Source organism: Falco naumanni, chromosome 17, assembly GCF_017639655.2.
Source record: "Falco naumanni isolate bFalNau1 chromosome 17, bFalNau1.pat, whole genome shotgun sequence".
NCBI lineage: Eukaryota > Metazoa > Chordata > Aves > Falconiformes > Falconidae > Falco > Falco naumanni.
In genome coordinates this window covers 5,013,854-5,041,025 of record NC_054070.1, presented here as the reverse complement: position 1 = coordinate 5,041,025, position 27,172 = coordinate 5,013,854, and the positions used below count along the sequence as shown (strand labels likewise).

At 43.8% G+C, this 27,172-nt stretch overlaps 1 protein-coding gene and 1 long non-coding RNA gene across 4 annotated transcripts; one reads left to right on the top strand and one right to left on the bottom strand.

Annotated features, from left to right (window-relative positions):
- The first annotated feature begins 1,204 nt into the window (after positions 1-1,204).
- Positions 1,205-25,532, top strand: HIPK1 (homeodomain interacting protein kinase 1). 3 transcript variants are annotated; one of them, XM_040616458.1, is made up of 16 exons: positions 1,205-1,381; positions 1,522-2,599; positions 8,239-8,362; positions 10,593-10,712; positions 11,469-11,555; positions 12,391-12,575; positions 12,878-13,040; positions 13,425-13,647; positions 14,528-14,649; positions 16,179-16,313; positions 18,865-19,004; positions 19,184-19,366; positions 19,945-20,160; positions 20,438-20,676; positions 21,066-21,202; positions 22,211-25,532. In XM_040616458.1, the coding sequence occupies exons 1-16, from the start codon at positions 1,303-1,305 to the stop codon at positions 22,694-22,696; spliced, it is 3,717 nt and encodes a 1,238-aa protein (XP_040472392.1). In that variant the 5' UTR covers positions 1,205-1,302; the 3' UTR covers positions 22,697-25,532. The 3 variants fall into 3 exon arrangements, with proteins under 3 accessions (XP_040472392.1, XP_040472391.1, XP_040472393.1); XM_040616457.1 differs by having other exon boundaries at positions 1,206-1,381; positions 18,862-19,004; XM_040616459.1 differs by lacking the exon at positions 16,179-16,313 and having other exon boundaries at positions 1,206-1,381; positions 18,862-19,004.
- Positions 8,396-26,847, bottom strand: LOC121098466. Its single transcript, XR_005831280.1, has 3 exons — positions 25,733-26,847; positions 20,913-20,919; positions 8,396-8,406 (listed from the first exon to the last, which is right to left on the bottom strand). It is a non-coding gene; the product is annotated as an uncharacterized LOC121098466 (long non-coding RNA).
- Positions 26,848-27,172: the final 325 nt, after the last annotated feature.

Sequence of the window (27,172 nt, the reverse complement as noted above, 5' to 3'; positions counted from 1 at the left end):
ACCTCTCCGGTGTTCTGACTCTGAAAGGGGCTGAATAAAAGCCGCTGGAGACGGAGCTCTGGGGGGTGATGCTGGTGTGACTCGCCCGGTGCTTCGTGGATGCGCCTGGCGGCCGAGAGTATGACCCGGCCCCGCCGGGCGCTGCCTCGGCCCACGGGGGGCTCCGGCAGCCGCGGCCCGCTCCGTGCTGGGCTACCGGGCGCCGGCTGCTGGGGAGCCCCAGGCCCGGCGGCAGCGTACAGCCCGCTCCGGGGGTTTACCGGCAAGGACCCCCGGGCCGCCCCCCCGCTCCGCCGGGCCCGTGCCGGGTCAGGGGGCGCCGGGCCTGGGCCAGTCTCCGCGGCCCGGGCTGAGCTCCCCCCGACCGCCGCTTCCGGGCCGCACGCGTCACGACGGCGGCGTGCGCGGTCACGTGGGCGGGCTCGGCGCTCGGCCCGCCTGGCCGGCTCGGGGCTCGGCTGGCTCAGTCTGGCGCGGGCGGCCGAGGGGCCCGGAGCGGCGCGGCGGGAGCGCGGCGGGGGCGCGCGGGCCCGGGCGGCAGCGGCGCGGGGCGGGGGGGGGAGCCCGGCCGGGCCGGGCCGTGAGGGCGCGGCGGAGCCTGGCGGCGGCGGAGCGGCCTGGGGGCTCCCCCCGGCGTGCGCGGGCCGAGCGGGCCGGGCCGGCGGCCGCGGCGAGGCTATGATGCGCCCGCTGCGGGGCTCCGCACCCCCGTGTGTCCCCCAGGCAGCTCCGGCCCGCGGCTGAGAACCCCCCACCGGCGGTGAGTGCGGGCGGCGGGGCGCGGGGACGGAAGGGGCAGGGCCGGGCCGGCCCGGCGCGGCCCGCCGGGCCGGGGACGCCTCAGCGCCCGCGCGGCGGAGGCCCGGCCCCCCCTCGCTCCGGCGGGGACGCGGCGGGGCGGCGCTGCGGGCTGGGCACCCGCCGGGGCGGGGGGGCCGCGCCGGGGCACGAGGGGGCCGCGCGGGGCCTGGCCCTCGCGCCGCGCCGGGCAAGCAGGCTGGCGGCGCGGGCCCGGCCCTAGAGCTCGAGCCGCGGTGTTCCAGGCCGGGCCGGGCCGGGCCGTTGCGTTGCTATGCGCTGCTCTCGCCCTCGGCGAGCCTGGCGCGGGGCTCCCGCCCGTCCTGCTGTGGCAACGCTGGGGGGCAGAGGCCCGGGGGCGGCGGGCAGGGAGAGCCAGGGGAATTCCCTCTGCGCTTCGGCACTTCCGTGCTGTCTCCCGTCCTTCAGCACCGTTTTCCCGTCTCGTGCCGGATTTCCTTGGCCTTCAGCAAGCCAGATACAGAGCGGCCTGCTGCCGGTGCCATGGGCAGCAAGGCCAGCCGCAGCCGTTCTGCCAGGGAGCCTTGCTCCGTGGGTGCCCGTGGGATCCGCCGTTCAAAAGGTTGCCTTCCTGGGCGGCAGGCACCACACGGTGCTTAGAAAAATACTTGTCATTCTGGTTTTTGTGCGATGGAACATCCCATCCCGTGACAGCCTGCTGCTGCTAAGCAGTCCTAATGCGTTCTATCTCTCCCTTTTCAGGTATGGCCTCACAGCTGCAGGTGTTCTCCCCTCCGTCAGTATCCTCGAGTGCCTTCTGCAGTGCCAAGAAACTAAAAGTGGAGCCCTCTGTCTGGGATGTTTCAGGACAGAGCAGTAGTGACAAGTATTATACCCACAGCAAAAACCTCCCAGCAGCTCAAGGGCAAGCAAGCTCCTCTCATCAGGTAGCCAGTTTCAGCATCCCTGCTTACGATCAGAACCTCCTTCTCCCTGCTCCTTCGGTTGAGCACATTGTGGTTACAGCAGCTGACAGCACAGGCAGCAGCGCCACAGCTTCCTTCCAGAACAGCCAAACCCTAACGCATAGGAGCAACGTTTCTTTACTGGAACCATACCAAAAATGTGGATTAAAAAGGAAAAGTGAAGAGGTCGACAGCAACGGTAGTGTGCAGATAATTGAGGAACATCCACCTCTCATGCTGCAAAACAGACCTGCGGTGGGTGCTGCGGCCACAACCACCACGGTAACCACTAAAAGCAGCAGTTCCAGTGGTGAAGGAGATTATCAGCTGGTCCAGCATGAGATCCTGTGCTCTATGACAAACAGCTACGAGGTCTTGGAATTCCTGGGCCGAGGGACGTTTGGGCAGGTGGCGAAATGCTGGAAACGTAGCACGAAGGAGATTGTAGCCATCAAAATCCTAAAAAACCATCCTTCCTATGCTAGGCAGGGCCAGATAGAGGTGAGCATCCTCTCTCGGTTGAGCAGTGAGAATGCTGACGAATATAACTTTGTTCGCTCCTATGAGTGCTTTCAACACAAGAATCATACATGCCTTGTATTTGAGATGCTAGAACAGAACTTATATGATTTCTTAAAGCAAAATAAGTTCAGTCCGTTGCCCCTGAAATACATCCGGCCAATTCTGCAGCAAGTGGCCACTGCCTTGATGAAGTTAAAGAGCTTAGGTCTGATACATGCTGATTTGAAACCAGAGAACATCATGTTGGTGGATCCTGCAAGACAGCCCTACAGAGTGAAGGTGATAGACTTTGGTTCAGCCAGCCACGTGTCTAAAGCAGTGTGCTCCACTTACTTGCAGTCACGCTATTACAGGTAAGTGCTGACAGTGCGCTCACTTTCATACGCTGTGCAAGCAAAGTAAAGCTGATACTGATGAGGTGCTAGGGGTTTGCTTCCACAAAAGATTAACTCTTCTGCCGTTAGGTCTAATCCCAGTTGAGGGGGAGGATATGATCAGCCTGTCCACTGTCCAGCATGTTTCCTGGAGATTTCTTCTGAAATTTGTATGTAAATAAATAGAACTTCTGCTTTGTGAGTGTGACATAATATGCAGTCCCATACCTACCTTTTGTCCCAGATTAGTGCAGGAAGCTGATTTTACCCTGTCACTAGTTTGTGACGATGTGTGAAGTAGCAGACTGGCGAAGTAGTATGCTGGTAATTAAGTAGTACGTTTTGGATTGTTTGCCATGACCTGAAACTAGTTCATTAGCCATGATCATTTCAAAGGGAGAGAAGTCAAAGGCATGCCAGTTTCTTTTTGTCTTGTTTCTTCTGGTCCCATCTTTTTCCAAACCTGCGTTCTTCATGAACGCATGGCTTCCTATGTCAACCCTTGATAAGTCAAGCTTTCATGAGACCTGTAGCTCTTTTAAAACAGCAATGAGCTAGATCTCTGCTTCCGTTAGCAAAATGTAGAAGTGGCTTCTAGCCTACTGCTGTCTAAGAATTAAAAATAAACTGTGGGCAAAAATGTTAAAAAGTCAAGAAACTGTGTAGCTAAAGAAAGCCGTGCTTTTTCTTTCACCTATTCTTCCAGCTTCGTTCTGTTAATAGTGTGTATTTCAATATAAGTAGCAGTAGACTTCAATAAATGGATGCAGAAGGAACTTCTGGCATTAAAGGAACATGAAAAAGGCTGTGCTGTGTTGTCAGGGTTGCTTTCAGTGGAATGTGAGCTCACTCGACGCAAAACTTAACTAGTATCTAGTCCTTCCAGCTGGGAGACAGAGGACTTGAGACACTCCACCCCACCCTGTGTGTCTGCCCTGTTTGATGTCTTTCACGTCTTCCTAGCTTCAGTTTAAAGCCGTGGCTTGTAGGCTCGTTCTGTTTGTTCCTCATACTCCCTGTATCCCTCTCCCCTTTGTTTTGGGGTTGGGTTTTTTTTTTTTTTACTCCTCAACACAAGAGTACCAGCTGTCTGTGCCATTTCTTTCATGTGATACAGACTTTTCTTAATCCATTCCTCTTAATCTTCACTCAACTTGTTGGTACTAGTCTTTCCAATTCCAAACTATTGATCCTTCTTTTTTTGTAATGCAGTTGTCTTCTGTGTGCCGTAGTTCTGTCAAAATGCTCACTGTCTAAAACACATTATCAGTTTTGTTGTTGCATTGAAAGAGGTGACCACTGATCACGAATCTGCTCTATCTGACTTGGCACACATGATCAAAAGAGTTTGGGGAGGCATATAGTGCTTTCCAGTTTCTGGTATTGCAAAAACCAGATTTGGCTGAGGCAGAAGCAGCAAGGGATGATTAGTATCTTAAAGGGGCTGCTTGGAAGGAAGCTGTCTGCTTCATCTTTGTGTATGGCGCTGAACTCCAAGCCACTTCCGCCTCCCTGACGCAGGGTGACTGACACTGCCAGAAAGGCAAATAACCTGAGATTAAACAGCATTTAAGACTGTCTGCTTGACTGAAGTTAAAGAATGCTGTGATGTGGAAATCTAATATTTAGTGATATGTAATTAGTTTAATAGCGATGATTACTAAAATGCATAGTCTAGGAACTTATGGAGATAGTGTAGAAACCAGCTTGTTGTGGGAGAACTTGATTATTTAACCATATTCACATTAAATTAGTGTTCAGTTGAGTTCCATGTTGTGAATTTTTTTTTCATTGCTGTTTTTTATTAAACAGCGTAGACCAATTCTTCATTCAGTTCTCTGTCAGCTATTAGAAATAGACTTCTTCTTCTGTGTTCACTTTTTTGTTTTTAATACCTGTTGCTGGCACTTTTGTTACCTCTGTCTCCTGTGGAGACATCTAAACCATCCAAACTCAGGTACTGTAAGGTGAATATTCTGATATATATATATATATATATATATATAAAAATATGTACAAGCACACCCCCACACCCTGAAGGGAAAAAACCCTTCCTTAATTAATTATGCTTAGTGCTGCTGGAGGTCATCTTGTCCAACAGCCCTGCTCGCTCCAGGTTCTGACTGTACTTCTGGCAGCTGGATGGCTTGCATTGGTCGCAATGTGTGGTTCCTGCAGTACCGTCCAGCTGGGATGTAGTATTGGGTTTGTCCAGGCAAATGTGTTCAGGGCTGAGGCAGGTTCCCTCTCTCCGCAGGTGTTACTGCTGCCTCTGCCCTGTAACCCTGGTCAAGAGGGGCAGTTTTACTGCTAGAATATGGTTGACTTAAAGCACAGGTAGAAGTTCCTGTGAAGAATTCTTTGACTCTGAAGCCAGGCATGGACTAGGAGTAGACTAACTCTGGGAGTCATGCTTCTATGCAGTGACTAGTTTCTGTGGCAGTCCTGAGATCTATTAGCAGTAATTCCTGACCTGAAAACTAGAGTATGTGCTGGCTATGTCAGGTGCAGAAGGGTTTGGATGCTTTTGTCCTCCTTGGGGAGGATAAGCAATAGAAGTAAGCAGACAGCTTGCAGAAATGAAAGATCCCTGTGAAGACCGATCCCCCTGCTCTTCAGAGAATGAGGTTTACTTGTGTCCTATGTCATGTAAGTAGAGCTATCATGTGAGTCTTACTCAGATCCCTACCTCCCGATGTTTCCTGTGGGTCAGTGTAGAGGCGCCTAGCAAACTGAAGCCGAAGGACTGAACAGGCTGAGGGAGCCTGCAGAGTGCAGTAGTATTTCTTAGGTCTGCTTTGGGCTACATGACCTACTTCTGCCCCAGTCGTGTTGGCCTGGGAAGCAGCAGTGTGTGCTGCCAAATCTAACTCTGCTTGCTAATCCAGCTCTGAGTGGTGATCGTGTTATTCTCTGCATTGCTGGTTGTACAAGCTTCATACTACTCTCATTCTTCACAAGGGGGAGGGCTGAAGACCCAGGTGTAAGCATGGTGTGTTTTGAAATGCTGAAAGTCAGTCTTGACTTTTTCTGTAGCTGCTGTGAGTCTTCTCTCTTCTGAGAGTGCTGGAGCATATTTGCCAGCTTTGAAAGTTAGAGTTTGGCAGGCATGTGTGCAAAGAATGAATGTTGTTGATTTTTATTTCAAAGAGCTTAAGATTGTAAAATCACTTTAATCCCCTACAGACCAGCTATGAAAGTGACTCTGCCTGTTGTCCTGTTTCAGCTTGCATCTCGTAAGGCCACTGATTACAGTGGTGTAAAAGGGGGTGAGAGAGATTCTGATTTACCAGCTCTGTCCTGCAATCAAAATGAAATCAGGTGGCTTGTGAGAAATTAGTTTATTTAGTTTCAGGGAATAAAATGCAGAGTTCAACTTGCTGTCATTTTGGTATTGAAGTACCTAAGTCTATTCCAGTATGTAGGTAAAGACCAACAAACCGTCACATCCAGCTTTTGTTGCCACTGACTTCTCTTCCCATTGAAATCAGTGGGATTTTTTTAATGCACATGTGAAGAGCTAGCATGCTCTGCTTACTCCACAAACCACTTGTATATTAGTTTGTTTGCCAGCCCAAACAGAGAAAACTTGTGTGCAGTGTTCCTTATATGACAAGTTTGGGGCTGATCCTATCTAAATTGGAAATACCTGCATAAGTAGGATAATCAGGAGAATCGATACAGTTGACAATGGCTAGAAAACTGATGGCACACAGGGTTCTGAAAATCCTGTGTGAATGACTACATCATGCTTGCTCTGCTTGTGAAGGCCAAAGTACTAGAGAAGTGGGTTCCTCTTGTCTGCAGCTATTGGCCTATAGACAGTTGGATCTATTCTAGTGTAGTTCTTTAAAATATAAATGTTTAGGAGGACATTCAGCATTCAAATATTGGATACCTATCATACTTGCATAATAATTTTATATTTTCACGTATGCGAAACCATTGCAAAATTGGCTGCTGCCAGGGATAGACAAACAAGAAGGCAGAAAGAGGCCAGTGTCAGGTAGAGCAAGGGTTGGAATGTATTAGCTTAGATAATCTATTATTCTGATTACTGAAGCTATATCAGGGCTCTGTTTTTGAGGGGCTCAGACATAACTGAAGGTCCTCTGTGCTTTAAAGCTGAACAATAGAGAATAGGTATGACCGCTGCAGCAACCGGCTGGTTCAGCTATCTATCTTTTTGATAGATCTTGTGCTTTCTCAGGGGCACTGTGCCTGGGCAACTGGGATGAATGCATTTGTTTTGGAGACTGGCTAATGGTAGTTGTGTAGTCACCTAAAACAAAAGCTGAATCTATGTCACCACGACACAAAGGGTGATTAATTGGAGAGTCACTTCTTGCCATGTACGAGCCAGCTGGGAGGTATGTTCAGGCTGAACAGTGGAGGAAGGTGAGTGTCTGTTGGTGGAGATCTATTGGTACCTGTACATTATACAAGCCCTGGGTATTTCTTTTAGAGTTTTGTAGAAAGGTCAGAACTGGTTTCGGAGCCTTTTTTAAATTGAAATATCCACACTACAACGCAAGAAATGTCATGCAGGTCCTGGGGCATGCTACAGGAGTCACAACCAGAAAATAGATAGCCTGGAGTTTAGGACTTTTCTGTCTTCCTTTGCGCTTGTGTTAGTTATGCATGAAGAAGATCAAGGTTTTTGAGTTTCCTGTACTTTCCGGAGTAAAATCCCACACCATCTCACATGGTTTTTGCAGCACTTCGGTTTTATGCTCTATGCAAATATATGACCAGAATTTAGCCTGACAGAAGGGCATTGGTTTGTTTCAGAACTGTGTGTAGGTGAAGAGTTGTACTAAACCATCCTTTTGTGTTCTGAGTCAGTTTCGGACAGAAATCTCCCTGAAATTCCACCTTGTTGCAGAAGCAAACCCTGCTTGGAGTTTGAGTTTTTTTCATCATCTTCTTGTAAAGGCTAGGCCAGACAGGTAAATTTTGCATTAGGTGTGGTTCAGTGCACAGAAACCTGTAACACAACCTTACAAAGCAGTCACAGTCTCCAGCTGTATTCTCTCCATCCATTTGAAACTCAAACCTCTCCAAACAAACCCTGAGTGAAAACCTAAGCAGCTCTCTGAAGGGTTCCTTTTTCTGGCTCTGCAGATGCTCTTCTTTTCCACACGGGAATAGGCAGTCTTCTGCAGCTGGTTACCTGTGATCTTGAGGCCTTCCGAGAAGAGTCTGAGCGCCATTTCCCAGAACTTTTCTTCCCAATTCTGTTAGGGTAGGTTGTGTGCCATCTCAGGGACGCCTCACACCATACATGCTGTCAGGTGTAATTAAACTGGGTACTGAAGGAGTAACTTCATCTTACAGCTGCATAAAGGCCGCCTAGGAGTTGGAGGGCACCATGTCAATAAAGCGAATCCAGCCGTGCTGCTAAGTGATAAAAAGATTGGGATCTGTTAGGCCACTTGAGGAAACATCTTCTGCTTTAAAGTGAATCACTTAATTTCACATGGATTTACTTGTGCTTGAAGGAGAGGAGGAGGGACATTATCCAGAGTGATTTATGGGAAAGAGCTGCGTGCTTTCAGAGTTGGATGTTTTTACTTTTTCTTTCTTTTTTTTTTTTTTTTTTTTTTTCTTCCCAACAGAGCTCCTGAAATCATACTGGGTTTACCATTCTGTGAAGCTATTGACATGTGGTCACTGGGCTGTGTGATAGCGGAGCTGTTTCTAGGCTGGCCTCTGTATCCGGGAGCATCTGAGTACGATCAGGTGAGAGTATGGGGCAGATGTGGGGATGTTCATATGAAACCACACTGATCTGTCTTTGGACCCTCTGAACCCAGTGTATCCTACATCAAATTTCATCTAGTACAAATCACTGTTATCTGTCATCTTAAGTTCATTTTCTCTCGGAGATATTCACATTGCCTGTCTCTGTTGTACAGGAGAGCGTGGAGTTCTCTGTGTTTTAACTTCAGTTGAAGGTAGTTATCCAATATAGAGAGCCAATTTATGGTTAACCCCTGGCTTCCAAGCCCAAAAGCTGTTGAAATACCTTCTTGTCAAAACAGAAGTGAGGTGTGTGCCCTGACTTGAAACGCTCTCTGTAATTTTACTATGAGGGCAGTTTTTCCGTGTGGAGACAGCGTGAGCCTACACTAATGTTAGACAGTAATGGCCTCTTAATACCTACAGCAGCCCTCATTTTTAATGCAAAGTGTGAGCCCCAAGCTGTCCCTGAAATACAAGGGCAAGAGTCCGAAAAGGCTTCTTGAACTAATTAGTTCTTTCCATGGATACTTCAGCATTATTACCTGGGCTAGTCAGTTGCCTATAAAAGGGCAAAAAGTCTATATAAGAGTTTTTTTGAGGGTAACTTTTCCACTGTGTTTTTTATGGTGTTATCTTGTTACAGTGCTTGGTATACTTTTCCTTGTGTGATAAAATACACAAAAACTTACTAAGTTTGAAAACTTACGTTTTCCCAGCACTGTAAATTTCCAAAAGAAACACAGTGATACCTTAATGAGCAAAATAAGTTAGAAAATAACTGAGGTACAGCATGGCGGTTTCCTTGCACACTGACTTTTGTGTAATTCTGAGAACCTTATCTAGTCATGTAGGTGGGTGGGGAGGAGGTGCTTTTTCCATTGCTTAATAGGATTTTGCAGCCCTTTGTGATGCAGCGTGAGGTGTGACTTCATGTGGTTGACTTTGATATCTGAATTGCCCTCAAAAACTGGGGATGACTTGCTTTCATGTTTTCTGAGATTCTGCAGCAGCAAGTAAAAGCTCAGGCAGGTCTTCTGAGAGGACCTCTCCAGGAATGGGTTTATGGGTTGGGATGGGATTTACAGTTACTTTTGAAACACCCTTTGGCTGTAAAATAAGAGTTACGTCTCACAAAAATAGCAGAACTTTTAGCTGAACTCTTGTGTAGATACAAAAAATACTCACTTGCAGACACTCAGATTCACACTGGCGTAATTGAAAAGTGAGTCAATAAATTCATACGGATCACAAGCTGTAACAGTGAGTTAAGTGCCCTGCAATGTTCATCTGTTTCGCCACAGTGGCATAGCAGGAGTTTTGCAAATAAGAAATGTGACATGCTAAAGGACCTATAACTGTTAATTCCAACAAAACCTAGTTACCTTAACACTGTGTTTCCAGTCCTCATTTTATAAATCAGACTTAACAGGTTTTTTCCTTAAACTTTTAAAGTAGACCTCTTTAAAGTCATGAATGTCACATTTCTCACCATACATCTTAAGAGCAAATAGCGTTAGCAGTTGGGCAATATTTGGAATATTTTAAAGAGCTTATTATTGTGCTTTTTCATAACTTGCTCTTTTCTTTCCTTTTGAGCATACCTTTTTATTTGTTAGCTCTTTACCAGTGTTTTGTTGATACCATCACAACTATTCAGGTGCATTTTCCGAAATTCCAAGCCACTTTTTTGTTACATGTGAAGTACATGAAGTGTTATTGGGAATATAAGAACCTGATTGTACTGTAGGTTTGGCCTTGCTTTCTTGGTCAGCGAGAGCTTCACCATGACATTATTCTTAAATCATGTACCTAGAGTACATGTAGCCAGCCACAGCAATGTTGTTTGGATACTTACATGTTTAATTACAGATACGTACATGGTGGTATTTTTCTCTTAAAATATGTACTACTTAGACTGTTGGTGTTACTTTATCCGCATATCAAAAGCTTACAGGCTGCTCACATACACTTGTACAAATAATATTTCTGTAACATAAGAAAGATGTATTTAAAACCTAAAATTTCTGCAGATAATATGATTGAAAAAGTTAGGTGTCTTTATAAATGCTTGAGATAGCTGAAAGTGCAAAATTAAAGGGACTATCTGGGCGTTCTTTATTTACGTGTTATTTCCTATTTGCTGTGAACAAACCTGGCTGATAATTACTCCATTAGCTATGAGTTCTTTATATTGGGAGTCCTCATTCTTTTTAATTTTCTTTCCTAGATCCGTTATATTTCACAAACTCAAGGCCTTCCAGCAGAGTATCTTCTCAGTGCAGGAACGAAAACAAGCAGGTTTTTTAACAGAGATCCAAATTTGGGATACCCACTTTGGAGGCTAAAGGTTTGTCTTGTCTTTTTAATTCTCAGTTCTCTTTTGTTCATTGAGGTCTTCACGTAAATTCACACCTAGTTTTAGTGTTCTGTGAAAACATTCTGAGTGAAGACTGGATGTGAAATGCCATTCAAATATAGCTGATTTGTGTATTTCATTTCAGAACCTGTACAGACCTCCTGGTACTCATCTTAACAATAGCAGCTGTGCATGATAGTACCAGCAAAGAGTGGGTGTTAAAGTAATTGAGATAATGGTTACTTATTATGGCCTGCTCAGTCTTGGTGAAGTGTGTCATCTCCTGACAATACAAAAAGTAAAACGGCGAGTATTTCATGATAGTCTGTGTTAGTTTAACAGAAATTTATTTATGTATTGGCAGAGGACAGGAAAGAGTCAGATATACACTTGATTTGCCTTTAAATCTGAGCAGCAGAAGGAAGGGGATTTTGCCTTTCTTCCTCTTTTGTAAAAGAGGGGTTTAAAATATTTATAGCCTCTTTTCCTAAATCAGAAATCTTCAGTTCTTCTGGCTACTGCACTACCTAACGAAGCCTTGAAATTAAGTCATCCTGCTGTTAATTTAGCTTTGTGATGAATGATCTTTCCAGCTGAGGAAATGAGAAGCCATGGGTGTTTTGGTTTGGCCTACTGGCGCTTGATTTGTTTTAAAGAGGCGAAAGATCACCTGGCTCAACTCTTTCTTGCTGATTTTTCTTTATCAGTATGTGATACCTTTGTATTAACAACTGCTTTCTTTTATAGACCCCAGAAGAGCATGAGTTGGAGACAGGAATAAAATCAAAAGAGGCTCGGAAATATATATTCAACTGTTTGGATGATATGGCGCAGGTGTGTGGAAATCTTGTAACACACGGATAACTATCATATTAATTACATACATTATTTGGGATCCCTAAAAGAGGCTCCTGTGCTGCAGTAGTCCTCTTCTGCATGCTGTTGAGAGCACTGATACGGGTTTTCCATGGAGCCAATTTGCATCAGAAATCACTGTATTAAAGACCATCAAAATTTTAATTATGAAGCTGTTAAGAAATTTTCTGTTTTTTCTTAGGCGTTGATCTGGTAGATGCAACAAGTGTGCGTAGCCTGTTGTCACTAGAGGTAGCTGAGTAGTAGGAGCAGTAGCTGAACACCTTCAGATGTGTTTACAGGATTGGGCTTCTTACTGGACTTTGGAAATGTTGACAGGAACTACAGATCGTTCTATTTTTTTCATTCTGTTTTCAGAAGTAAAATGAAGGAATATCTGATTGTTTGAAATATCATGAGGCCTTGAGTCTTGAAATATGTTGGTCTTAATTTTCTGTTGCTTTTATAGCTGTTATCACTTTTCGTCTGTGCAGAGAATATAGAATCTTGCCGCTCTGATTTGCCAGCCCCTTATAGCCCCACACAGAAAATAAGGGCATATTGCCTGGCAGTGGAGAGTGAAGCCTGGTTGGTATCTATTGAACAGACCAAGTGAGAAATCAGTGTGCAAGTTTGACTGTCTTTCATAGAATGGGCAAGGGAAAGATTGTGTTTTAGCGTCATAGTGTCTGAAATTAAGCTGGCTAAGAAACAGAAGTGCTCAATAAATATTTCTGCATGATGTGAAATTACTGAATTGTTATGTAGCGATTAATTTTATGTTTGTGTGAACTACTCTCACTTTATTTTCAAGGTGAATATGTCTACAGACTTAGAAGGGACTGACATGTTGGCAGAGAAGGCTGACCGAAGGGAATATATTGATTTGTTGAAGAAAATGTTGACAATTGATGCAGATAAGAGAATTACTCCACTGAAGACTTTGAACCATCCTTTTGTTACAATGACACACCTACTGGATTTCCCACACAGTAATCAGTAGGCTTCCTTAGATTTCTTATTTTGTTTCAGGATTGGCTTACTGGAAACACGGCATTGCACTTTTCTGCTTTCTGTCAATGCTGTTTTCTGCAGTTTCTGGCTGATCTGAAAATAGTGATGGCATGTATAAGCAAAGGAATGTTCATAAGCTTCCTTTTCGTGTTTTAGGACATCCTTTGTTGGTTTAAAAAAAGCCAAAACCTAAATGTTAAGGCATGTGCACAAAGATGGGAATCTGTTCTGTCTCTGTTGTACTGGTTTTACATATCTGATATTTTCCTTCTGTCATTGTCTTTCAGTGTGAAATCTTGCTTTCAAAATATGGAGATCTGCAAGCGAAGAGTTAACATGTATGATACAGTGAATCAGATTAAAAGCCCATTCATGACTCATGTTGCTCCTAATACAAGCACAAATCTGACGATGAGCTTTAACAACCAGCTCAATACAGTACACAATCAGGTATAGCATCTTTTAGCTATTTTATACTAGTCAAAGAAACAGAGTCATCTTAATTTTGTTCCATCAGACCAAATCCTGTTCTGCAAAACCACTGTATTTAAATTACTCCCCAGGATTTATAGTCTTGTCTTGAAATTCAGTTCTTCAAAACTTAGGCCAAGGCAGTCTCTTTACTTCACCTAATTATATTTGCCTATCAGTTGAGGAACATAAGTAAAGTTTCTGCAATTTCTGTTTTTTCTGACAGAACCTAAAAACAGGTTCTGTTTTTACCTGAAACATTTTCCTGGTGCTTACTTCATAGTATGATACTGATGGTTCCTGTTGTTTTATAACAAGTAATCTGATTTTTTTTCTTTTTTGTTTTTCTTTTTTCCCTCCTAGGCCAGTGTATTGGCTTCCAATTCTACTGCTGCTGCTACTCTTTCCCTGGCAAACTCAGACGTCTCGCTGCTAAACTACCAGTCTGCTCTGTATCCATCATCTGCAGCACCAGTTGCAGGAGTGACACAACAGAGTGTTTCCTTGCAGCCTGGAACCACCCAGATCTGCACGCAGACTGACCCATTCCAGCAAACCTTCATTGTTTGTCCCCCTGCTTTTCAAAGTAAGCGGAAAAACCCTTTGTGTGATACTGTGGTTTCTATTAGGTAGAAAAGAGAAGTTGTAATTTGCACTAAATTGAGAAAGTGCAGAAGACCACTCTGTCCTCTTGCATCAGATGTAAGTGCAGAATCAGGTCAGACATGTGTAGACACTTGGGTCTCTTCCAGATCATGCTTGAACAGGTGACAGTATCTTGCCTGCCTAGGTTGCAGTCTTGGTCTGGTTGCCCAACCAGTTTTTCCCCCCAAACTGAACACAACAGCATTCCACAGAAAGCAGTGAACAGAGGAGCCAGACCTATCTGAAAATAAGAAAGTCTCATGCTGTGTTTTGTACGTCAGGAGTGAATGTCTGGTCTTTGAGTCTCTGTTCACAGGCACTGATACAGCTGTGTAGTTTGTTTGCAGCACGTCTTCACAGCTTGCAAAAAAAAAAAAAAAGTGAGATTAGCACAAGCATGGGTCTGTTAATCCTGAAAGTTCCCTGTTTATGCTTATATCTGGATTGTGTTGATATGTACGGTTATGGATGAAGTGGAACTGGTAGTGTAAGGTTTGAACTTTGAACATAGTCTGAAGCCACACAGAATTAGATGTCTGTGTTATCTGTATTTCTGGAAACATGACTATGGACTTCAACAGAGCCAAGCTTTTGAGGACTGTCCATCATTGCCCTTTGGCATACTGGGACTTCAGAAGTACTTACTTCAGCTGGCGTTTTATTAGTACGCTTTCGACAAAGGGAACAGCTTTTCTTTCTCTTCATCTGACCCTGTCTTCTGCCCTTACCCGGTACAAATTTGATTTTGGAAAGAAACTAGGGAAAAAAAGAAAAAAGAATAATAAAGCAGCTTAGCAGTGATGTATTTTTGTCCTCCACAGCTGGACTTCAGGCAACTACAAAGCATTCTGGGTTCCCAGTAAGGATGGAGAATGCTGTCCCAATTGTACCACAGGCACCTGCAGCACAGCCACTGCAGATCCAGTCTGGAGTTCTCACGCAGGTAAAGAAAACAAAAAACCAAAAACAAACAAAAAACCCCCAAACACCCATAGAATTAACTGCAACTCCTACCACCATCCTGGAGAACCTGACTGCCCCTCTGGTGCTGGGGTGAGTGCAATTTCATTTAACTCTGAAACGTTAAATGCACATCACTTCTAAGACAGCATTTTTTTGTTTTGTTTTTTCTGTAATATTTGAAGTCTGAACTATTTTATGTTATGTCCCTCCCTGCTTTTAGGAGTTTTATTTAATAACGGGAATAAATATGTAGTTTGCTGCTGCTAAAAACAGGCTGTATTTTCTCACAGGTGTACACTGCCTTGTAGGTAGTGGTGTACAGTTTTGCCTACATGTTAAAAATACGGCAGCAAATTTTAGAAGAAATAATTTCTGTAAGAAGTGAGAACCCAGTGGACAGAAGTGGCAACACAGATTACTCATGTTAAAATTCCATCTTTAAATTAATGAAATTATTTCTGAATTCTTAATTAGTTACATTACTAGTGTGAATTGATGCAAAGTGATGACATAATTATTTCTGTTGTTTGCAGTTTAAACTATACGTGATAGCAAAATTCATAAATCATTCTAAAAAATTATTTTGTAAATAGTAGTAGTATGTCGTAAAGTAAAACAATTTTTATTTCCGATTAGTAATGCTTTAGTATGTAGCCAGTTCCCAGTGAGCCACAGGTTTTATTCACTGAAAATTTGTAAATGCTTTTATAATTAAGTACACTTTATTTATTTGGATAGTTTTAGTTTCTGCTGACATTAACACACATTTTATTAGTGCAGTATATTGTACTTACTGACATACTTGTAGAGGAGTAATTTTTAGATTGTTTGGTCTAAATAATTTTGGTGGCATTCTGTGATCTGGTTTGTTTAGCATAATTATACAGGTAATGGTATCCAAAAAGCAGAATACTTGAAGGAGGCTGACAGGAATCAAAAACCTGTTTTCCTGAGAGTGCAAATTGTACACTAAGAATCTAGTTTTAATTGGACATTTGATGGACTAATATGTGTCTTGATAGTTTCATCACAGGTAACTTTGCGCTTTGATGATACAAAAGACCTACTGTGCCTTCTAGTAAATCCCGTAGTTTATCTTTTTCCAAGAGTACTGTGTGTGAGTTTGGAGGTACAACAGTAAATGCTGCATCCTGCTAGGGGTGCAGTCTGTGTTAACAGTTAGCGCAGCATATGTAGTGTAACTTGCTGGGACCAAGTCAAGTATCAATAGCTGAACACTATCTCGTTTTTACTTTTTAAATGTGTCATCGGAGAGATCCTGTTCCCAAATTCCCTGTTCTTCATGTTCCCCTCAGGGACATGTAAGTGCTTAGAGGAACGTGCCCGGAGGGTCTGGGTATTTCTGGTTTCACTGCATTCATTGCAATTCTGGAGTCTGCTCAAGCACCATAGAATGCCAGTGAGGTGAAACCTTTTCTGGCCCTATTGCTGAACCCACTTACCTGCATCAGTACGTGTGTTTCACTCACTGCCTGATCTACATTTCAGGGAAGCTGTACACCACTAATGGTAGCAACTCTTCATCCTCAAGTAGCCACCATCACGCCGCAGTATGCGGTCCCCTTTACTCTGAACTGCGCAGCCGGCCGGCCAGCGCTAGTAGAACAGACGGCAGCAGTACTGGTAATTGCCTCCCTTGATTGTGTTCACTAACTGAGTTTTTGTTTTAACTTAGACTTGCAGAGGGCATGGAAGCATGTGCCATCTTGTGGCTGTGTTCTTGCTACATCTTAATGTCTTGTTGTTTTCCTCCCCAACATTGCTGAAGCACTGTCTGACTCTGACGTTTAGTGTGGCTCTGTAAAGAATCCAGATCCATTGACTATTACTTTTTACTAGCCTAGTATTAAAAAGCTCTTCTAAGTGATACTGTAGAAGAGTTGTAATTGTTCTTGTTCTTTGCTTACTATCCTATCTTTGCTTTTTGATTGTTGAATGCAAAGGAATCAGTCTTTAGCTTGACTCTGCTACAGGTACCTGGATGGCCAGAATTTGAACCACTTGGCAAGTTAGCAGTATGTTTTGTTTTTCAACACGTGTAAAGCTGCTTTGCATGTAGAAATGTTTCAGGTCGTTAAGCCCAGGCTAAAATCTCTAATGATAGCAAATTCTTTAATGTATTGCTTTAGCAGTCGATTTCTCTTAACCTCTGTTGAACACTGACAATAATTTTCTGGCCTTTTATTATTTATAGCAAATCGCAGGTAGCTTACTTCATCCAGATAAAGATACTGTTCTTCACAGATACTTTCAGTTCATATGTATTTCTTGGTTGAAATTAAAGGTGAGCTCTAGTATCCAAATTGGCAATAGCTAGCTGTTAGGCTATTTGGAACAATTTTTTAAAAGTATGGGGGAAGGGAATTAAAACACACCTTTAAGAAATGTATGTTTTCAAAATTGTCCTCTTCTGTATTCATTTGGCACCTGCATCAGAACAACTTTGCAGGTGCCACAAAGAAGTCATTGTGAAACTCCAGAATCAGATCAGTGAAGCTTATGAAAACATTGCAGTGCACAGTTACGTGCTGGTATCCTCACATGTCTTTCAAAGCACATTCCATTATGTGAACCATGTTGTTTCTTGTGGCTTTAAAGTCGTAGTTTGAGTGTCATTTTCTTCCAAGAGGGAGACCTCTGCTGAAGTGGAGTTTGCTCAAGTCATACCTGTACGGAAATTAAAACCCACTTGTTTGGATTCTTCTGAACCAAGTTAACTGCTTCTGGTTTTGAGGATGGGAAGGCAGGAGAGTGGGGTTCTCCTGGGTGTATCAGCCCAGTGATGCATCTCCTTTCCTCGTTTTGAATTTTGATTGCTGAAAGGCTGCAATCTGGGCTCTGAAAACGGCAAGGGGTGACTGTAGCAGAGCTTGGGACAGAAGCGAGTTGTTAGTGATGTTGTCAAAAGTGTATTTGGGCTTTTGATTCAACAGGCAAATTCTGTTCTGCGTGTGTGCAGTGGACTTGTCGTTCAACTCCGCTGTACAGCAGTGGAGATCAGAGCCAGCTGTCTCCAGACTATGAGCCTGGATTCTGAGTTTCTCTGGAGGACTTACTGTTTCTGTTTGGATTCTGGGAGCCTTTGGAGTGAATTTGCTCACCTTTAGTGCTTCCGACACTTCTCCCTTGCTGCTTCCCCTGAGTTTGCATTAGCCATTTGCTAAGCTTTGCATATTTTTGTCCTTCCTCTGTCAAAACAGTTCGTCGCTTGGAAGGCCCGATTTCTGCCTCTCATTGGGAATTTATATCTTGCTGTATTAAACTCTCTGCTTTGTCTTGTGCAGGTGTTGGCTTTTGGAAAGACGCATGGTGTGACTTTTAACATGTTTCTCTTTTTTTTTTTTTCTTCTTTTTTTTTTTAATATTATTATTCCGCTTATGTTGGCAGAGGTTTTAGCAGCTCTCTGCTTTGGAGGCTTCTTGTTTGGAACTGGCATTTGTAATAAGTGGATCTGTTACTTGCAGAAATATTTTATTTAAAACAGCAGGTGTTTATGGTTTTGCAGTTTAAACTGCAAGAAAGAGTGGCATGTATTTTCAAAATCATAGAAATATTGTACTGCCAAATTTATTTTGGTTTTGGTTTTTTTTTCCAGAGAAAACCTGTGTTTTGTCAATTTGGACAGGAACATTAAAAATATTAATGAATTAAAAATATCTTCATATATCTCCCTTGTAACTAAATGTTTCTCTTAGTGTGGTTTTTCTTAAATACTTTAGTTGAGGTAGGGTGAATTTCCACAACAGTAACACTGTCTCAGCTCTCTCAATATGAGCCCTTTAAGCCAGAAAAACAGAAAGGACCAAATTGGCTTCCTATTTTGGAATCCTTCAGCAGAGCAGTGTGCATAAACTTAGATGCCAAAACAGTCCTGAACACTCATGCTGCGTCTGGCCTTGCAGTATCTGGCTGCATTGTGCAGTACAGTATTAACACTCTTCTCCCCAGGTAACATCTGTGATACAGAAGGTTAGTGAAGTGTCAGGGGAAGCTTGTATCTCTGGTTTTCTTGTGTTGCTGTACTGAGACCTTTTGAGAAAGTGCAATGATGTGCTGTTATCTCTGCAAGCTAACAATCTACACAAGTGCATTTGTTGCTTGGAACAAATCTCTTTTCACCTGTAGGAACTGAAATCTAGTGAATCTGTGTATCTGTTTGTTGTTTTGCAGCAGGCCTGGCCTGGGGGAACCCAGCAGATACTGCTTCCTTCTACCTGGCAGCAGCTCCCAGGGGTTGCTTTGCACAACTCCGTTCAGCCAGCGACTGTGATTCCAGAGACGATCAGCGGCAGCCAGCAATTAGCTGACTGGAGGTAGGGATTGCACAGGGTCCAGCTCTGTGCTGAATGGAAATACGTGCCACTGCAGTACTGCCTGCAATGTACAGAATTTCTCCCTTCCCTTCAGATTCACGCAGCGCTCGGTGCAGCTTGCAGTTCCTGCAGTGTAGCCATGGGATTTGGGTCTTTTTCTTTCTGTTTTTCTGCTCCAGGAATGCACATTCCCATGGAAATCAGTATAGCACTCTCATGCAGCAGCCATCACTACTGACCAACCACGTGACATTAGCTACAGCGCAGCCTCTGAATGTTGGAGTTGCTCATGTTGTTAGGCAGCAGCAGAGCAGCAATGTTCCAGCAAAGAAGAACAAGCAGCCAGCACCAAGCGCTGCCAAGTAAGGCTTCCTTTCCCGGTCCTAGAAAGGCTGTGGGTGTGTTTGTGGAGGTTTTATTTATTTATGGTGTGAAAAACTGATCTTCTGATCACGGTGGCGTTGTCTGTGTAGCTTTTTTATGTGCTGCAGTTGCTTTTAAAGATATCTTGGAAAAAGTCTTCACACTGTAGTCACTGATATAAGCAATGCTAATTTTGGTGAGAGTATAGGGGACGTGGTTGACCAAGTGCTTTACTGTACTGGTCAAAGGCGGGGTTTGCACATTCAGGGTGTGTTGGTGCCATACCAATAGAAGTGACAGAACTGACAGCTGTCGAACAAGGGGTGGCAGGTTTCTGGCAGTGTTCAGATGAATCAGTCCCATTCAGAGCATCACTGAGTGCATTGCTCTCTTCTGGGATGTGTTCTGCAGCATTCTCCTGCATGAGTGTCTGTGCTGAGGTTCTTTCTATGTATTTCAAGATGTTTCTTCTCACACATGTGCTCCAGCCTGCTGGAGCCTGGCTGTTCCTAATGCTGGTGCTGGTTTGTCCCAGCCTGCTGACACGAAGCTGAATACTGCTTTGGTTTTCCGTCAGGCCCAGTTCAACTCTAGAGACCATGCCCTCTCAAGTTTACTCGCTCATTGGCAGCAGTCCTTTGCGCTCCACCTCCTCCTCTTCTAACGTGCTCGTCCCAGTGCAGGAACAGCACCAGCCCATTGTGATCCCAGACACTCCAAGCCCACCTGTCAGCGTCATCACCATTCGCAGCGACACTGATGAGGAAGAGGACAGCAAATACAAACCTGCCAGGTAGGAAGATCATTTCAGCAGCCAGTCCTGATTTGTCCTGAGCTCAACCCAAGTGTCAAGGAGAGTGGAGAACACTACATGCAAAGCCCTGGCTAGGCTAAGAAGCACTGCGTAAGACAGAAAATTCTGCATTATGTCTGCAGTTTGTGTCTCTAGTTAATCAGAATTTCATCTGATATGGAGGGGAGGGTATGAGATCCTAGAGGGAGAACCCCTGTATCTTGTAGGAAAAGCTAAAATGTTTTTGCGTTTTGTTTTGGTTTTTTTCCCCCTGCAGTTTGGGTATGAAGCAGAGATCCAATGTCATCAGCTACGTTACTGTTAATGACTCCCCTGATTCCGACTCCTCCCTGAACAGCCCCTATGCCACAGACCCACTTTCCTCTCTCAGGAGTACAGGCGGTGCCCTGGAGCTGCCGAGTAGAGGAGCGTCTGACAGCTCCAGCTCTCGGACTATCATTGTGCCGCCACTGAAAACACAGCTCAATGACTGCATTGTAGCTACCCAGGCTTCAGGTAGGCGTGCTCTCGTGGGTTGCTGTGCTCAGTAGTTTTTGCTAAGGCTCAGGTGCTGTCTTGTCCCTGACAGCTTTGTTCTCACAGTTTTGGACTGTCTGCAGTGGGTCTTCAGCAGCTTTAGGTTTCACAGCTGCTGTTCTGAGACTGCAAGCCTTGGTCTGTTTTCAGTTTCACTGATAGATTTACCTTTCCTCTGTGTTTGGCTGCATTTAGAAAGATCTGTAAAAATTCACAATGATTCTTGTACAATCAGATTTTAAATCATAATTGAAGAAAAGGCCCTGCTACGGAAATAGCCCCTGTACATTCCTTGGTTACCTAAGCTGGTTATCATAGTGCACGGTGTGTGAGAGGGGAGCATGGGCTAAGCTTTTGAAATCTTTCAGGCATCCTGAGCAGCACCAGTAAGACCAAGCCAGTGGCCTCTGTGAGCGGGCAGTCATCAGGATGCTGTATAACACCTACTGGGTACCGCTCACATCGCGTGGTCACAAGCGGTGTGCAGCCTCTCAATCTCAGCCAGGTAAGTGCTGCATGGCTTTTGCTGACCTTTGAACATGATGCTTTAGAATTGCTTTAGAAACATCATGCTGTACGGCAGGGAGAATGACTTGATTGCAAGAGGATTGTTAGCTGCTACTTCATTAATTCTTTGAAGCCAATTCTGTCCTTTGGCTGTGCAGGGTAGGGTAAACTCCACAGGGAGTATATGCGAAGTTTCTCACCTTCATAACAAATTCTTTGTTCCTGTACCAGAGGGCAGGAGAAGGAAGCATGGTTATGTCCGTATTCTTTAGTTGTGCTCCTAGTCATACCTGTCTTGCAGCGAGGCCTTCTTGATACTTGGGTGGGAAAGCGACACCAGGATCCAGCTGCTGAATTAGAGTAGCACTGAAGGCACTCAACAGTATGAGGAGATTCTTCTCTTCCTTACCTTCCTTTACCTTCTCGTAAAGGCCTGACCAGGAGATTAAGGCTGGACCTTGTCTCTCAAACTAAACAGTTAGCACCTGCCTTCCCTTGAAACTTTCAGAGATTGGTTTCACTTCAATTTGCGTTGCAACTCTTGATCATTGGGTCAAGCTGCAGTAGCCTCTCAGAAGAGAGGAAGCATTAACACCTCCAGTTAATTTCTGGCATGGGGACAAGACAGGCTTTGTTGTGCTGAAATGGGGCAGCCCTGCTGCCACTCTCACTGAGGTGCAGAACAGATGTGTGAGGAGTTCAAGGGCTAGGTCGGTCAGTCTTCAGATCTGCAGACACTTGGACTGTGGTACCCCGGGTGTGGCAGTTTGATCCCATTGTAGAGGAGAAGTGTAACCTTTGCCTCAGCAGAACTGCAGTAACCCTTCCCAAATTTACGTGAGGGTTTCAGAGAGCTGGGAAGGGAGGATTTCTAGGAGTGTCAGTCCTGCAGCTACATGGAGGTGCTGATCGGAAGGCTCTGACTGACCCTTCCTTGCTCACCTCCTGTCCCCTGCACTTTTCCCTGAGGATAGCCACTAACCTTCTTTACTTCTTCTCCCTGCAGAACCAGCAAACAACAGTGCTGGCCTCACAGGAGAGAAGTGGAAATGCTGTCCCACGTAGGCAGCAAGCTTATGTGGCCCCCCTCACATCAACTATTTCTCAGGCTCCCTACACGTTTCAGCACAGCAGCCCAGTGCATCCCCACCTGGCAGCAGCAACGGCAAACGCACACCTGTCCAGCCAGCCACATATGTACACTTATGCTCCAACCACTGCTGCAACACTGGGCTCCACCACCTCCATCGCCCACCTCTTCTCTCCTCAGGGCTCTTCGCGGCACACCACGTACGCTGCCCACCCTAGCACACTTGTCCACCAGGTCCCTGTGAGTGTTGGTCCAAGTCTGCTGACTTCTGCAAATGTTCCACCTGCCCAGTACCAACACCAGTTTGCTCCCCAGTCCTATATTGGTGCTTCCAGAGGATCTGCTATTTACACTGGATATCCGCTGAGCCCTACAAAGATCAACCAGTACTCGTACTTGTAGTTCCCAGTAAAGCACTGTCCTGCAATAGGCCTGAGAGATTGGAGAAGGATTTCAGGTGAACCTTTACCTGGTAATGACTGTCTGGTTTTTGTTTCTCCCTGATGTGGTTGTATGTTATTCAAAAAAGTCTCTAGTGCGTTCAATCACTGAGCAGCGTGCTTTGTTACCAGTATGAGGATCACTAATTAAGTTTTTTTAAATTTTACTTACTTTTTATAGATGCTTTTAAAAAGTTCATGGTCACATTTATTTAAAATTGTTATGTTGTGCTAATCAAAAGAGGAAAGGAAATCAGCATCTTGGAAGACAGATCCTGATGACTTTTTTAACTTGTATAACTTAAACAGACTAGCAGATTATATTTAGCAGCTTGCACAAATCCATGTTGCCACTAAAAATGTAATGCATGCTTATCTCGTTATGTTGCTGGGGCAGTTTTAAAATCTATTTTAACATTTTTTCTCTAACTTACTTTGTCTCTTAACAAATTGCTGGTTCTGCAAAAGCCATTACATCTCCATATATGTTACTGTCAAAGGTTTTTTTGTTTACTCCTCTGCTTTGTTTAAGGACTGGTAGAGGCAGCAGCCTCATACTGGCAGCATCACATATTCAGGAGTCTCTGTAAACCTTGAAATCTGTTGTCTTTTCTTGAAAATTCTGTATCCATAACACAGTTGACCTGTTATTGTATTCATTGCAGAACTCTTCTAAGTTTTTCAAACTGTATTCAAGGTTTTACTGTGTAACAGAACTCAGCAGCTTTGTCAGGATGCTGTGGTCTTCGGTTGGGAATGAATAGTGCAGCATTGATCTAAAATTTGGTTTCTGCAAATTATTAGATGCTGGCCCTATAACGGAGCTGGATTCCTTCACAGAAGCACAGGGCTTTTCTTTGTTCTGTTTTTCTTAATATTTTTCTTCACATGATTTGTTTAGGAGGGAGTTGAATTTGAAATACAATGAAACATCACTGTATTGATGTGTACAGCCTTTTATACTCCTGTGAGCGTATCCTCCTGGATATGTCAACAGCTACTTTAAAGCGCTCTTATTAAGACTTGTATACAGTACACGCATGTAGGAATCGCAAAAAAAGAAAAAAAAAAAAGGAAGAAAGAAAAAGAAAAAAGGAAAAAAAATCCAGATTTTAAAGTTTATTACTGAATTTAAAACTATTTTAGAGGTTTTGTATTGGTGGTGTTTTAATATTTTACATAAAACGAAATATGTACATATTGATTAGAAAAATATAACAAGCAAAACTTCCTGCTAACCCCAAACGTTCTGTCTTTGTAATCAAAATGTGTAGTGATTATACTTGAACTCTGTACTTAGTGTTTGTCTAAATCTTAAACGTTCCTGGGGATGGAGTTGATGTATCCTTTGTATTTAAACCAAAATGAATTGATTCATGTTGGAATGTATGTGATATAATGCAATGGTTAGAGCTCATCACTGTAGCACTGAGAGAGGAGTAGAGCTTCATGAGAGGAAAGGATACCTTCTGATTTGTTTTGCACAGGTATGTGTGATGAAGAGTTGTTTGGTGTGTCCCCTTATTGTAGTGCCTTAAATGATGATGTAGTGTGACTAGAGTTTACAGTGAGCTTGCCTTATGAGGGACCAGCAAGCCCCCGTCGAATTGAAGCAATTCACTAAGCTTACCACAGCAAGAACAGCAGTATGTTGCATAGGTGCATTGTTCTCAGTTTTAATGCTATCATAAAAAGCTACATTTTTGTTCGGAGTGAAGCGATGTTTCCTTAAAGCTTTTCCTTGAAATGGCACATGTACTGTTAGATGTCTGTCAGTGCATTTCGAATAAGGTAGTGCTGGGAATGCATTGGAATGTTTAGTCTCATATTGCAGAAGTGATTAAATATGTGCAATCACTTTTTATTAGATAGTATGGCGTTACCTTCCCCCACGTTAATAGCAGACATTTCTTGTAAAATATTGCTAGCTTGGTGATAGAATATTTATACCAAAGAGAGCCTGCTGTAAAGCACATAATACCATTAAAAAGTTTTGTAATGCTACTGCTAATGTGGAGTTGTTGGGAAGGTTTGTCAGCTCTAGCCCTAGTTAGTGTTCAGAGGAAATACTCATTTTGGATAATCGGTGTGGTTTTTAAACTACACTTTGTTTTCTTGGGTCCCTTGTACTAGGAATTATTTCTCATCTTCAGTACGTAGGTTAAGTATCTTGTCCAAATGGATGATAAACTGGCTTGAGCGGTCATATTACTGCAGCAATAAGAGGTTTTGGTAACCTTGAATCCCAGTTTATGTTCTGTCCCAGTGGAAAAGAGGCCAGTTCTCTGACCAGTATGTGACAAGAAGCGCAAAAGTAATTTCTGAAATTCCACATTATTGATAGAAGAAAGTCTGGTCTGACCCAAAATTGATGAACTGTTAAAGGTTTGGCAACTCTTTCGATAGAGGGATCAAGGACTTTGGAACTGGACAGTAGCATTAGCGACGTCATTGTTCAGTGTATTTTTAGTCAGAGCACTTCTGTAAATGTGCGGATAACCAGCCGATCTTGCTATGCCACATCTTTGGTGTAAACGATGATATCTGTTGCTGTAGGCACTTTCTTACTTTTCTCTGTATTACATTGCTTGTGTTCAGTACTTGCCTTGAGATACCTCTTGGGTACAGAGTTGTGCCTTTCCATCAAAGGCAAAAATAAGCTCCCATTCCTGTGTTTTGGGAAAACATTCCCTGTTTCACAAATAGTAAAGTGTTTTCCATGAAGTCCTAACAGGAAAAAAAGACCTCTAGCAGAATCTACTAGTAATTCTGAGAAGAACTTGCCCACCTCCCCCCCCCCCCCCCCCCCCCCCCCCAAAAAAAAAAAAAAAAGCAGGTTAAAATGACCATTTAGGGTCCCTATTACATAATTAAACAGTCAAGTGTGCGCACAAAGCACGTTGTCATCTCTTCCACTGTCCAAGTTTCCAAAAGTATTGGTACAGGGAGGACGAGATGGAAACGGCATAAGTAAAATGAAACATACTCCATTCAAAACAGGTTGTTGATTACCCTGAAATTCCTCTGTGATGCGCAGCAGAAGCCAAGCGAACACCACCCCGTCCCAGCAGGGCCAGGTCTTACCACAGTGCTGGCTCCGCAGGTGTGGTGGGTCCCGGGCTGGCCCCAGTATGTGCTGCCCAGTCTAAGTGTCTGGTAGTCTGCTCTAAGGAGATAGATCCCTTCTTCCCTCCAATATCCAGCCTTCAAATTCGGCTAACGAATTAACTGTCGTCATCAGAGCCACTACACCTATTCTGTAAAGAAATGTGCCATCTTTGGATAGAAATTGGAGTCCTTTTATTTTAAAACTAGTTTGGGATTCACCTTTTGAATACTTGATGAGTGTGGTCCCATCTAGACTTGTCTGCGTGATTCTTGAACTAAGTCAGTTGTTCCTCTTACCTGACCTGTGTTCGCAGCTATGATAGCCGCTGCAGAGGCAACTGCCGAGGCTTTCCTGCGTAGCACCTAGTTGGTGGATGCAGCAATTTACCTCTGACTGAGCAATTTCTTTTAGTACACAAGACTAAATTGCTTCTAAATGACAGGATTGGCACAGCCCTGCTTTCTTTTTTTTTATTTAAACTTCTGAATGGTGCCGCATGTCCACATGGTTGTTTGTTGCTAAACTTTATATAATGTGTGATTTCAGATTCAGCTTGAAATATATCTATCTCACTACATGTAGCAGTACATTATATGTAATGTTAGTATTTCTGCTTGAATCCTTGATATTGCAATGGAATTCCTACTTTATTAAATGTATTTGATATGCTAGTTACTGTGTAAAATTTAACTTTCTTTTATGGTTGTGCTCTTCCTTTTTACAAGCCGCTAGATACAGGTAGTTTCTGACAATTACTGATCTATGTTTGTATTGCTGATGTACTTAGGGGGTATGTAAAAATCATTTTAACAAAAGAAATAGATATTTAAAAATTTAATACTAACTATATGGGAAAAGGGTCCATTGTGAAAACATAGTTTATCTTTGGATTCAATGTTTGTCTTTGGTTTTACAAAGTAGCTTGTATTTTAAGTATTTTCTACATAATATGGTAAAAATGTAGAACAATTGCAATGCATCAATAAAAAGGGTTAATTTTCTGTACTCTATTCATGTGGCCACTTGATTTATTAAAGGGGGTGGAAAAGGGAGTTTGGCATATCCAAGGTGAAGTATCAGCACTGATTTAATTGTTCGCTGCTGAGATCATGGTGCCACTGCACATTTGGGGCAGCGCGCGATGCAAGATGCTCAGCAAGCTGGCTTCAGAGCGGCAGCAGCATGGGTGGCACCGTGTGGCACCGTGCCACGGTGCCGGTCGCAGAGCCCGGCCCGGGCTGGAGCAGCCCCTGGCTCTGCAAAGGGTCCCTTGGGCTCTGCAGCTGTCAGCGGTGCTCGTGGTGGGGGAACCACGATCAGGACTCTCAA